This window comes from Solenopsis invicta, chromosome 10, assembly GCF_016802725.1.
Source record: "Solenopsis invicta isolate M01_SB chromosome 10, UNIL_Sinv_3.0, whole genome shotgun sequence".
Lineage (NCBI taxonomy): Eukaryota > Metazoa > Arthropoda > Insecta > Hymenoptera > Formicidae > Solenopsis > Solenopsis invicta.
In genome coordinates this window covers 13,451,316-13,464,823 of record NC_052673.1, presented here as the reverse complement: position 1 = coordinate 13,464,823, position 13,508 = coordinate 13,451,316, and the positions used below count along the sequence as shown (strand labels likewise).

The 13,508-nt window shown below is 38.4% G+C and overlaps 1 protein-coding gene across 10 annotated transcripts in view; it reads right to left on the bottom strand.

Moving 5' to 3' along the window:
- LOC105193213 (latrophilin Cirl) overlaps positions 1 to 13,508 on the bottom strand; it is an 803,058-nt gene that overhangs the window by 49,986 nt on the left and 739,564 nt on the right. For all 10 annotated transcript variants that reach the window (XM_039454371.1, XM_026133332.2, XM_039454374.1 and 7 more), the window contains one exon: positions 3,518 to 3,704. In XM_039454371.1, coding sequence (XP_039310305.1) covers positions 3,518 to 3,704 — 187 coding nt within the window. The remainder of the gene's footprint in view (positions 1 to 3,517; positions 3,705 to 13,508) is intronic.

Sequence of the window (13,508 nt, the reverse complement as noted above, 5' to 3'; positions counted from 1 at the left end):
AATGTGATGCGTAGGCAAAAGCATTGATCGGTCGTGTAACGACAGTTTTAATGAAGAGTGCGCATCAGAGGCGACCACAGCGATAATAATTTATTTCAGTATCAATACATACATATGGAGTAGAGAAATCATTCTGCGAGAAGATTAAAATTTACCGGAAACCGGGTTATCTCTTTTCGACGCAAATGAGCATCGAGATACATCAATAGCCTTTGCAAATTGGACATGGACGTTACGAATTTTTCGTTACTCCGTTATCCCATCATTAATGAGAAAAATATAACAGATTGTATAATTCGTTCCAGTATATTTATATTTGAAAAAAAATAATATATCTGTGATGAGAAAAAGAGAGAGAGGAAAAAGATAAAGATTCTATTGATAGAAATTCCAATCGCGGAATAATTAATAAATTGAATATTATTCTATTTTAATATATTAACGAATTAAATTCTTCAGGATATTATGTGATTGCTTGGTTCCTCTTTGCAAATAACAATTTAATGTAAAAAAACTGAGTCACAAATATGTATATTTATCACATGAAAAAGCTTTAAAATGTCGACATTTTTTTCATGTGGACTTTTATTATAAAAGTAAAATAATTGTAATCCCAAGAGAAAATAAATATACTACCAGTTTTAATTTTTAAGGATGATATATATTGAAAACCACTAAAAGTATAATTAAATTTTAATTAATTAGCATAATTCACTGAGATTTGTTACCCAGTGATATTATTGTACAATGGATGCATGAATAGTTGTTTTCCTGAAGAAAGATATGAAATACAAATTAATTGTATTAATTTGTATAATCAATCAAAACTATTTTTGAGTTAGATATTGAAAGATATTCAAAGATCTTTCAATATTAATCAAAATTTATAATTATATTTTCTCTATCCAATTATTGATAATAAAATGAAAAAAGCTAGATATAAAAATATAAAATTTACTAAAAATATCTTTATCCATCTACTTTGTTTTCTCTGTATTTCGCGAATCGTTTACATTACGTATGTAAATTTTTGATCAATGCTTTGCCTGAACATCATTTTTTATTAAATAATAAATAGCAGCCCGTATTCACACTCTCTTTTCATTACGTGCGTCACATAAAAAAATTTAGTTCTTTTCTCTTAATTAATCGAAAACAATTATTCCATGTAATTACGAGACATCAGGTAAATGTTTTTACGCTGTGAATACAGACTTTTAATAATAGTAAACAAAAAAGGCAGGAGTCTGAAGAGTATTTTTTTGACGCGTGAAAAGATCTATCTAGACTCTCTCTAGATAAGATGACTGCTCCACGGAAAGATCAGCTGCATTAGACCGTAATTAGATTGGATTTCGCATTAAACTCGATAATGTATCGCTGTCATAAAGAGACTTAAAGAGACTTCCAATCTTATCATTAAGAATAGAACATATACATGAAATGTATCTTGTGAAAACACAAAGGAAATTTTGCTTTTCGTAAACACATGTTCATGTTTTATAATTACATCGATCAACGTAACTATTCCGTGGAACAGATCTATTGCGATCAAATAAATTGAAAGACGGGAAAGTCCGAGAATGAATAGTGGCGTAACTAGGCGAACATGTGTTCTCCGCAATACATTTAGACACATTATCTCACCCTATAAACATGACTAGTACAAATATATTATGAGTAAAAATATCCTGATCCTAACGCGCGTGTGTGTGACGCAATGTTGAAAAATTTCATCTATTTCCGATATTTAACTTCCATCATCACCATTCCTAGTTACGCCTCTCTGTGAAAGTGATACTTATACGGAGATCGATCACTGCAATTGTCAACGAATTTGTTTCGCTATTTACTTTTCATCGCTTTCATAATTAACAAAATTGATTTGCATTTAATATTTTTTTCCAATGCAAACATTAAGTGACTGATCTCCAGAACTGATGGATATGCATGTTTGTGTTCTTCACGATCGCGACAGCGAGGTGCACGAAGCGGATTCTCGCGAGGACCGTGATAGCGAAGCTATCGCTGATACTGCGACTCTTCCTAGACGATCCATCGCGAGACGCGCTCTTCAATGGTCCAGCAATTGGCCAGTTCGCTCGACCATGTGAAGCGGTTCGCTTCCGACCTCGTTTCCCTCACTCAATTTTTTTTTATCCCCTTGCTCCCCCTTCTTAATGTATGCTCCATTTTGTTGATTTGAAGGAGGAAACTAAAGTGAGATAGGAACGGAAAGAAATGACGCTCGTTAGATCCCTTCGCTTCGAATAACCCACTGATAACGGAAAATAAATCAATCGATGGTTGAACATTTGCGAACGATATATAAATCAGACTTGCTTATGATATAGTTGAATGTAACATACACTTAAAAGTAATTACATTAAAATAATAACTCGTTTATTTTGTTGATGAATGATCAATTAATTCATTGATCAATCAGTTTTTATAATTCGAGTAAATATGCTTAATATATTTTTAGTGAATTAAATGCTCGATTATACGTTTTCATGCCATTAAATCACACGAAAAATTCGTGAAAGCAAAACTGAGAATCGGAAAATCACGAGATAATTATTAAAATGACAAGTCTGATTTATTATCAATTGTATTGATTTCGATATTTCTTTTAATTAAGTATCATGTATTGTGTTTTTTTTTTACTTTTTTTAATAATTATGAGGGATCTACCGGCGCCACGCGAGCAGAGTTGAACATTATTTCATTAAAAAAATATGATATGCTCGCACACACACAAAAATCAGTAAGATCTTGAATTTATATTACACAAAAAAAAAATCAATAAAATATTTTTAGAGATATATTACTCTTTTACTCTATAGCGAAAAATATTAGTTAATTTCTTTTTCAAGTTAGCTAATATTCCTTTTTTGTTCCATACATATATACACACTTTTATAAATTAAAAAATAATTAAAATCAATTGATACGGTTCGTTGCTTCAACAAGAAATTCTATAATTATCTGTTCTAGTAATTTTCGCGATTGTAAGAAATGTAAAGTATAGATCTGTTTTCCGCTCTGTTCAACATTCACTTTGTTAAGAACTGTATTTACCTATGAGAAAATTAATTAATTTTCCAATAATTATTTGCAAAAATTTCTTTATTATGAATTTTACATCTCAAATGTGAACAGATAATTCTTTCTTTTACATTTTAAATGTAATTTTTCTGATCGTCAAAATCGCTCAGACGGTATCAATTATTGAAATATATAAATATACAAATAAGAGAAAACAATTCTCTCTTTAATAAATAAAGAACTGGATGATACGTCTTTATTCAAGATCTCTGAATTTTCGGCACTGTGCATCTTTTCAATAACTCTGTCATTTTTTCAATTCTACGCTCACGTGTTTGTCATTCGCGAAATCCAGTTCTGCTCGCGGTATTTCTCAGGGAAACGGAGATCAAAGGAATGTGTTCGAGGCAAATCGAATGAAGTCAATCACAAAAAAAATATGTACAGACACGGCGCGTGCGGTACTTACTCATTGTTCAGCACGCGGAACGATTTGGGCGACATACAGTTGACGCTCCATTCGGTGTTCCCGTGCTCATTGCATATCGTGATGGAGAACCTGCCATAGTTCGCCCGTATCAGGTGGATCAGCTTGCCCTCGCCGCACTCGATCTCCAGCGTCTTGCCCTCGCAAGCGTATGCGGTGTCGTACCTCTCTGTAACAGAAAAAGCAATGCGTTTTTTAGCCACTTTTCATTAAAGTTACCGTTTTGCGACACATGGTAATTCGCATACAACTACACGCATGTCGTTGTGCAGCTGCAACTCGCGGCGAATCGAATACGGCGATTATACGCGCGCGGTCAAACCTCTCGCACACAGCCTCCGACGTCTGTTGCAGCCACATTGGTTTCCGTTTCCGGAAAACCTCCGCATGTGTGGAAATCCAGGAGGATAGGGGTGCGTTTACTGATGAGATTACGTTGTTACAATATTTAATCTAGTCGCACGGTTGCATTTTTACGGTTGTATGTCAGTTTCTACGAAGAGATTTTCTATCGCGAATAAATTTAGCATTTGGATTATTTCTGATAAAAGGAGTTTATAAGATAAAATATATTTTATATATCACATTAAAATTTTATCTTGAAGTATATTTCTTTCTCTTTGATAGACTTTATATCTTGGATTTCTATTTAAAATACTATGAAAATATTTAACCGCGAATATTTTAAATTTTTCGTATTTTAGTAAATAGTGCATTTCGTTAAACATTAATATATTTGGGTCATTCTAGAAAAAACTTAATTTTAAAGATTTTTATTTGATTTAATGGAAAAAATATTACGTTCTCTTCTCTTTTTCTTAAAAAGTATGTTACGTATTTTTTTAAGCACACATTATTTACTTTTTATAATTTTGCTTTCGTGAGTTTTTTTCAGAATGTAAACTAAATTTTGTTTTTCCTAATATTACGCGGATTAATTCCAAGTATATCATAAACAGTAAAACAGTAAAATAAGTTCCACTTGTGGATAAAAAAATTCGTTCTCATTTTTAGAGCAACTGATGCAAATTCAGTTTATGAACATATTCGACGAGAGTAGGGCGCATAATATAATATTCTAGCGTGATATAAACGCTTCGACACGGAATCCGCGGGTAAATTCGCTGAATTTGCCGGAGCCGCAGCATTTCCCGAGGAAAGTCCTAACCGCGGACTAAACCAGCATTGTGGCGCGTCGGTACGGAACTAATGAACTCACGACGAGGCTTTCACGGACAGAGTTATTACACCACTCTCACCCCTCCCTCCCCCCTTGTCTCCTGCTCGCGCAAGCTGTTCCCTTGTCGTTGCCCCCTTTTGCTGTCTTCTTCCCTCGTTCCCCTCATTCTTCGTTCCCCCGAACATTATATTATGGCAATCATTATACTACTATCTAAATAAGCCTGTGTATCTAATTTTACAATTCTGTATTTCTCCTAACACATCGCGCAAATGTACTGTGAAATATTATCCCTTTATATTGACGTACATTTGACGTATTTCAAGTTTAGATCATTGCATAATATTTGAAATGATGTGAAGTGCCAATTATAACATGTTCGAAGCGTCCTATTTGATAACATGAAAGATTTAACGCAATATCAGGACAAATTTAATAACAGTACAGGCGTCAGTAACACAGGCATTCCTTTCTTGAAGTCATTAGTTGGCACATGTCCAGCCATCATTATCGATCATTACGTAAAAGATCCTCAAGCAAAAAAAAAATCATCTCGGACAGACGTCTACTCGCAGAAAATCCGAGAACAAAGCGACGGCTGAGTAACGACGCGCATGTTTCGCGGTAAATTACTGCGTGCGTGGAAACGATGGCGGCGGAGGTCAAGGATGCGAAGAGATTACGGAGGGCACACACGAGAGGAGTGCCTCGATTTAACGTCCCATTCGCTCACTACGTTGGCCGATACCGACTTCGAACGGCGCCATGTTCTGCGGTGGCCATACGCCGTTTCGCGTCGTCGAGCAAGGTCGCCCCTAAATTTCCGTTAATCCCGGCGAATTCAGGTCCAGGGTAAACAGAACCAACAGGAACTTCAATTCCGTTCCTTTCGATTCCACTTAGTTTAGGAGCCACGCCGACGTACCGAGCACTATTTTCATCAGCTGTTCGTAAATCCGAATTCGTGTTTTATCTTGAATTATTTTATCTGAATGAAAAAAGATACTTTGAAGATGTTTAATAGAAACATTAGAGAGTTACTGAGAGGCAAGAATGAAGATAAATTCGAGTTTGCTTCCGCAATATGTGTACGCACATATGTTAATTACGTGAAGAAAAAACCAAAGACTAAAAACACGTATTACGCGATCGATTTAAATTTTTTTCGCGGAGACAGAAAGCTTCTGGAAAAATAGTATAAAATATCGTTGCGAGGCCAACGTATTCTTGATAAAAATGGCAGAGGGCTGAGAAAGAGGAGGCAAGAAAAAGATTTATAACACGAAGGCAATTTCTCAGCTGCCTGTTTTTGCTCCTCACATCGCGATTAACGCTCGACTCGCGCCGTTATTCTCGCTGCAGTTTGTTCTCCGTTAATTAAGCGCGTTTCGATAACACCGTAAGCGGCAGGTAATCGATATACGGCGTCATCGACATGCTCGATTAACCAGGGATGAGATAGAACACCGGGCGCGACGTGTGTTTCGATCAAAACGATACTGCCATAAACGCATCGATTCGCCTAAGCGACTCCACCTGCCTCCCCAATGAGCCCGTCTGTTACATCAATTTCTGTATCGTCTGTAAAATAATTCGCAAAGTCATCGTTCGTCTAGTTAAATCCTACGTGAAACAAAATTTTATTTTGTAATTTTCAATTTGCTCCATTTTTCGAGATGCATTCGATGCAGCGGCGAAGTTCAAAGTTGGCCAACTCCAGAGACAGAGGTGAGATCTCTTCGAGGGAGAGAGTTCGCTCTCGATCCCTTTAAACGCGCTTTGGGCCCCAGTATATGCGGTCACCGCCGGAAAGACGTCACCTCCCTCGGGAGCGGAGAGTTCCGAGGGAGCCGTGTTGTACATACATATATACGTAGACGTTTCGACTGTGTTTCATTGCGACTCGCCCGCGACGGATGCGCTTCGTCAAGTTCGAAGCACCAGAAAGCGAGAGGATTCTCTCCGTCTCTTTCTTTGCTCGTTGCGTTCGTGTAAATCTTCGGACTCGCGGCCACCCTGGAACTCCCTCTTGAGAGTCCTTTCAGGCTTTATCGCTTCGCCCTCTGGAGCTTTCAATCGCTGCCGCCTGTGCTGGGCACAGCTCTCGAGCTAGAAGTTCTTTGAGCGTGATCGAGGAGTTTGGAATTTCCCCTCAATGTAGAGTCCTATTAATTGATCAAGTTATTTTTTGTTCCCGCGATGTATATACACATATGTACACACACGCACATGTATATTTGAACAAAAGTCTTTTCCGCTTGAAATATTAACCATCGGGGTTCTTACATTAAAGTTGAAAGACTACTATATATTCTTCACGAATATTCCTCGGAATGAAAGTTGCAACTATGCAGAAGAACGCAGCGAATGGGACGAGTTACAATGCAGCTTCGCGTAATTCGTTTCATTCATCGTGGAGCTCGTCATGAAAATTAGAACCCGACTAGAACAAACACATTTGAACTCTCTCCCTCCCCCCTCCCCCTCTTGCTGTTGAATGAGAGAATTATTGCACGGCCCCGCATCGTTGTCGAAGCCTTTTTCGCTACGTTCGCCCGTCGCTGCACCCGCCGCAGCTGCGGCTGACGCGTTATGCGTCATGCGGTCGCTACCGCGGCCGAACTTACTGCACGCGGATTGTTCGCGGGTTGTAAAACGCGCCGCCGCTGCGTGAAATCGAGCGGGTGAAGCCCTCTCTCTCTCGGTATTTAACCCGAAAAAGTTGTTACGAACTCGAGCGCCGGACAATGAAATTATTATGCGCACCCTTTTAGCCGCACTTCGGCGATGCACTCGTTACCAATGCGAATGCAACCGACGCGCGTGCGTCATGTGCGGCCGCGGTTAGGACGCGTACGATTCAACTTTGCGTGTTGTTTGACCAATGTATCGGCTAAGTACATCGTTTACGTCACGAGTGTCTCGTTGTACATTTTAATTAATTATTATTACGCGGTTGTAAAGCAAAGCCTTGCGTATTAGGCTGCGTTCGCTTTAGCGCTCATACAGCGCTTTACGCATCATTTCATATCCTCGTTGTTTATCAAACATTAAACAAGGCCAAGTGATGCTTACAAGCGTTGTAAGCGTCAAAGCGAACGCAGCCTTAACCTCGGATGTACCTGGTTACGACTTGTGTATTTACAGGTATACAAATCATTATAAATTATAATAACTATATTTCTAACATAATTTAGTTATATTACAAATCTTTAGATTCAATAATCAAATCAAGAATGTTATTATGAACACGAAATTGTAGTGGAAGTATTTTCATTTTTTTTTTTCTAATCGAAAGCATTTTCTGTCATATTGTATTATATTTGTATTTCCAAGCTATTGATAAAAAAAAAAAACTGTTCGGATTATTTATAAAAGGCAAATTTATAAAATTAAGAAAATTTTGTCTTCAATTCACACAAATTATATTAGCATATTTGTTTATAGAAGAAACGCTAATTCTGCAAATGGAGAACAAATTCTATGAAGTACTGCGTTCTCAAGGTTTCTTTCAACGCGTTTTCAGTCTCGAGATCTCACAGAATCCTTCCTTGCGCGGTTTCCAGTCATCTATCCTCTTAGGAGCTAAGTATAACGCCGTGAAATTTCCATTGAAATTACTTACTCGACTTCCCGAGGAGAACAACGGCTGGCTTCGGCAGAAATGAATTTTTCTTATATATCACCGCGCGCGCTTCTCCGCTTTAGAGAACCGCCTTACATTATTAATGCCCCCCCCCCTTCCTAATCAAAAATGCATTATATTTTCAATATCATTATTCCTTCGTACTCTACTAGCTCCGTCTCATGAATGTCTTTTTTAAACAGCAGTCTAGCTTGCGGAAATGATAAAGCTAAAATTTCTTCTCAATCATCGCGTGAGAATAAATATGTAATATAACGGTATTATTAATAATCTATTAATGCGCTGCTAACACGATTCGTGCGAGACGTTAATTATAAAAAAATAAGATATAAGAAAGATATTTATACATACAATTCACTTTATCGTAAAAGAATATTCTATATATAAAATCAAGAGAAATATATTTTTTTAACTTATTGTTGGCGGTGATTCAACTGAATTTTTCCACGAATTTGTAATTTTTAAAGACATTGCACGTTCTCGCACCGTATTATGATCAGTGCTGATATCTTTTCGACAAATTCCGGGCGCCGCGACGTGCGGTCGTCGTGCTGCCGTCGCATCGCGCCACGTCGTGGCGGGCATTCTCCCGGGTTCGTAGAGGAAAAAAAGAGGAGAATTGCAGTTTACCATTAATGACTCCAAGTAATAATATATCGGAGGTCCGCCACGGCCGGTACCTCCCGCTGCCGCGGCGGTCGACTTGAAAGGGCCGGCCTAACAGCGGGATGTCGTCAGATGCGGTCTCAGACCTCAAAACCTTTACAATCTTACTGCGCGCGCGGCATGTGTACATACCCGTCGTCGATGACGCCCTGTTTGAAACGCTGCTAGAGTATTGTTACCGGGGGAATCGTTATATTCCATTCCTTTCGCTACTACTCTTCTCGTCTCTCTCCTTCCCGTTGCCATCACATCGTCGCGTCCGTCCGCGAGGCTAACTCGAAGAACGGTTTCAGCAGATTCGAAAGGTCAACCGCGGCGAATGCTGAGTCTCGATCAATGTGCGCATCTAAATTAAATGTCGATTCGGCGGGATTTAATTAGCGCAAGGCATGCCAAATATCGTGCGCGTATTCTCGTTTAATTTACTTGCAAACTTTCCGGCGAGACCGAAATTGATTATTTTTTTAACGAATGAGTTTACTTTGACGGAGTGAAACTGTGGAAGTGATAGAGAGTATAAGAAGTTGTCTCGATTAATTTCTTGTAACATTGACAAGAACATCTCTTATTTGTATAATTTTAAATGTATTTAATTTTAGAAGAATTTTAATTCAAGAATTCATTGATATAATAATTAATTAAAATCTAATAAAATTTATAACGAATTGATCAATATATTAATATTTTACAAACAAGAAGCGAAATTTTTTGTTAACATTTTTAAAATTTAACTTGCTAAAAATTACTTAAATTCCACACATATCTATATATGTATAACGCATTGATATAAAATGCATATACATGTATAATATGCCAATATCAGACTTTTACGCATTCAGCTTTTTGGAGATGTTGGATAATTATAGATAACAATAATGACGGAGAAACGTACATTGTTTGTATAAATTGTCGGGACTCTCCTAGGGAAACCGAGCGACGTCGAAAATTCCGCGGGGATGCTCAACCCGCCAATGCGGGATGACGCGATGTCGTGTCGTACCGCGTCGTGTCGGCGTCACACAGCGTCGCGTCGCATCGCGTCCGAGAAAGCACCCGTTTCCCAACATTCCGCCAGTCGAGTAATATCGATTCCGTCGAAATTGTCGGCGGCCTGGAGCTTGTAATCGTGGGCGGAGTTAATTGACGCGCGACACGCGAGACGTATCGCCCGCCATCGAGTTACGATTCAATTTGACGGGGGATGCAATTGCGTCGGGGCGACGATAACCAAAAAGTTCTTCCCCGCTTCCCCTCTCCTCTCTCTCTCTCTCTCTTTCCCTCCCCACCTTTGTTTCTCCCAGCGCAAACTGCACGGATTGCAACGAATAGCACCTGACGCCCGTGCAGTGCGGGGGCTAATGCTCTCTTCTCTATCCGTTTCTTATAATTTATTCGAGCATCGTAAATCAGCCAGGAGAGTGGAAGAGGGTCCGCGGAAGCAGGGGGCCCGACGCGGCCGGGACGTGCAACAGGCACAGCGCATGTAAATGCACCGCTGTATGCACCCATGCAGCTTGTAAATACACACGCGAGTACCGTGCCGCGTCGCGCCTGCCCGTCCTCGGTGAATTGATAATGTAATTAGAGCGGCGAAAAAGGATTAGCTTGAATTAGAAATCCTGCCGTCTGGGCCTGGCCGGGAACGAGGGAGGAAACAGGTAGAATCGGGGGGGGAGAAGAGGAGAAGAGGATTGGGCGCGTAACCGAGGCGAGTCTCCACGGAGGACTTTGATTTATGCGTCCCGGGAGCGCCTCACGAAGTGCAGCAGCCGTTGCAGCCAAAGATGCATGGCCGAGCGAAAAGCCGAGCGAACTTGCGTCTCCATAATGTTACTTCCGATCGATGCGAGAGAAGGAAAAGGAGGATCGTATCTCTTGCTAATATCATCTGCTGTAAATTCGACTGCCGTAGTTTGGCAGAAGTACATGAAAAACGTTCGGCATCCCACCGTAATTCACGAAAACCTATTCTAATTTTAAAAGAAATTCTTTCACTGAAAATTATGTTATAATTTAAATAATTGAATATTTGAAAAAATTATCTTACGTTTAAATTAGATAAATTTTACACATGAAAAACGTGATTTTACTTCTCGCTGGATTTAATCAACTTGTTGAACAAAAGAAATTTGAATCAAGAGAAATTTATCAATAAAAAAAAACAAAGAAATGTTAATTCTTCTCTTTTCTACGTGATTTCGAGTTTACATTAATTTGTCGGTTGACAGACATGAAAATACCTCGTTGCTGATGAAGGATCAACGTATTCCGTTATTTATACACGCTCGCGCATTAAACGCGCGTGCGAAGTGTTCGTTACATCCCGTGAGATCGATCGTCTATTTGAGAGGACGATTCAATGACCATTGCGAATCCCGCGTGCTCTCTCGCGCGCCAACAGTCATTTCTCACGCGCACTATTTTTCGTAGTCGCGTTTTGCATGCGAAATAGCGTTTCGTTCTCATACTCGTCCATTACGGAATCGCGATCAAAAGAGACCCGATTACACCGGGTGTCCGCATCGGCACAATTTTTCCCACGAGCGAATGCGGTTACGCGTATGATGGGTTCTGAGTACGTACAACATGAAAAAAGTATTACAGCATACCTGCAATACTTTCTTCACTTTTAAAGTTCGTCTTTAACCCCGAATTAAGTACTACGAAGATGAGAATAATATTTTTAAATTTTTTTAAAAATATAATTGCAATTTTTAAATATTTAACAATTTGCGCAAATCTCTTAAGCAATTTATTTATAAGACATTGTGTTCCATATTTTTTTGTATAAATGCACATTTATATTTTAACGGATATTAAATGTCCATCTAATATAAAACAAGATTTTATTAAAACAAAACCTACTACACAATTAATTGAACGTAAAAACAGTTTGCGCTATAGATTTATATTTTAAATTTTATTTTATTCCATGAAACTTCGTAATATTTCAAATTTCGACACAAAAAAAATCGAATTTAATTTTATATAAAAAAAAATATATCCGGTCATTTTAGTGCAAACTTTTTTACTAAAGCTGACCTTTAATTCGGTACTTTATTCAAGTTTGTCAAAGTGTCCGACGAGCGATCGCGAAAAAAAATTAGATACGCGAGCAAACGAAACGACATCCTGCGAAACGTCATTTCTATCGCGCGGGTCATCGATCAGGGACGCCCGCGGACGCCGATAACCGATATCGACGCGTGGGCGTCAGCGTCCGCGAGCGACATTCATCCGCGCCGGATGCGCTTTTCCGTGATCCTCTACTTTTTTCCGTCTCCGGATCGGAATAACGATTTTTTGTAACGATGTCGTAACGCCGGAGCGGCGAGCTCGCGATAGTTATATCCTCGACGGGACATGGGTATGAATATCTCTGTCTGCGTACTAGTGTCTAGTACGGCAAAACGTTCCCATTTTTTTTTTAAATCATAGATGCAATAATGTAATATTAAAAAAGGATGTATATATAAAACCTGTGTGCTATCGCTCTAATACTAAAAAAAAAAGAATCGCTGAAAATAATCGCTCTTTAGCAAATGCCGCTTCAGTTGACTCGCTGATAAATCTGCCGTTGCTCTATCGGGACGAAGAGACGGAAATAAGAAACCATTGTTGATACAGGCTATCACGATGACGTCACTTAGGGGTAGCACCGCGTAATCCGAGCCATTGCTTGGCCGGCCTATTTAGTGGCGATCGCGTTTCCCGTATAACCCATTCATAATATTTTCATTCCGCGGCAGTGTGCGCGATCTCTGGCGATCCAATTACATCGACAGTATCACCGGTTCTTGTTGACCGATAATATCGTGCACAATACGCCGTGCATGTTTACACCGCATATGTGCGTGTTTGACAACTTCGATATTCGATAATAAACATAATAATTAATTAATACTTTTTAGAATATCATATTATTTTCGAGGCGGGCGAGTTTACTTGCGTTATACTGCATAAATTCTATAATATGCACGAGAATGTTAATACATACTCACCTCGTAAATTAATATGTAATCTGCTTTCTACTACATTGTTTTGTATTGTGATCCACGCAGTAGATTGATATAACCTGATTACTATTCGTAACACAAGCTGATTCGTATGACAAATCACGAGTTAGATGGACCGCATTGCTAATTCCAACTATTTTGACATCAGTGCATTATAGTGATAATATTAATAGTAAAATATCACAAGGAAATGATATATATCATTAATAATTAAATTTCAATTGATTATTTTCTTACATATTTCTTTTTCTCAAGTTTTATTATATGTTGTCTCTTTACTCGATGCAAACGTAATTTATTTATTTTTTTCACAATTAGATCGTTTGAAGAAGAAAATTATTGTATTTTGATTCTCTTACACGTAATAGAATGAATATTATTTTGATCTATTGTTAAATGTAATTTTTAATACATTAAGCATTATTACGTTATTTTGACGATAAAAAAGGACCAAAAGAAGAAAAC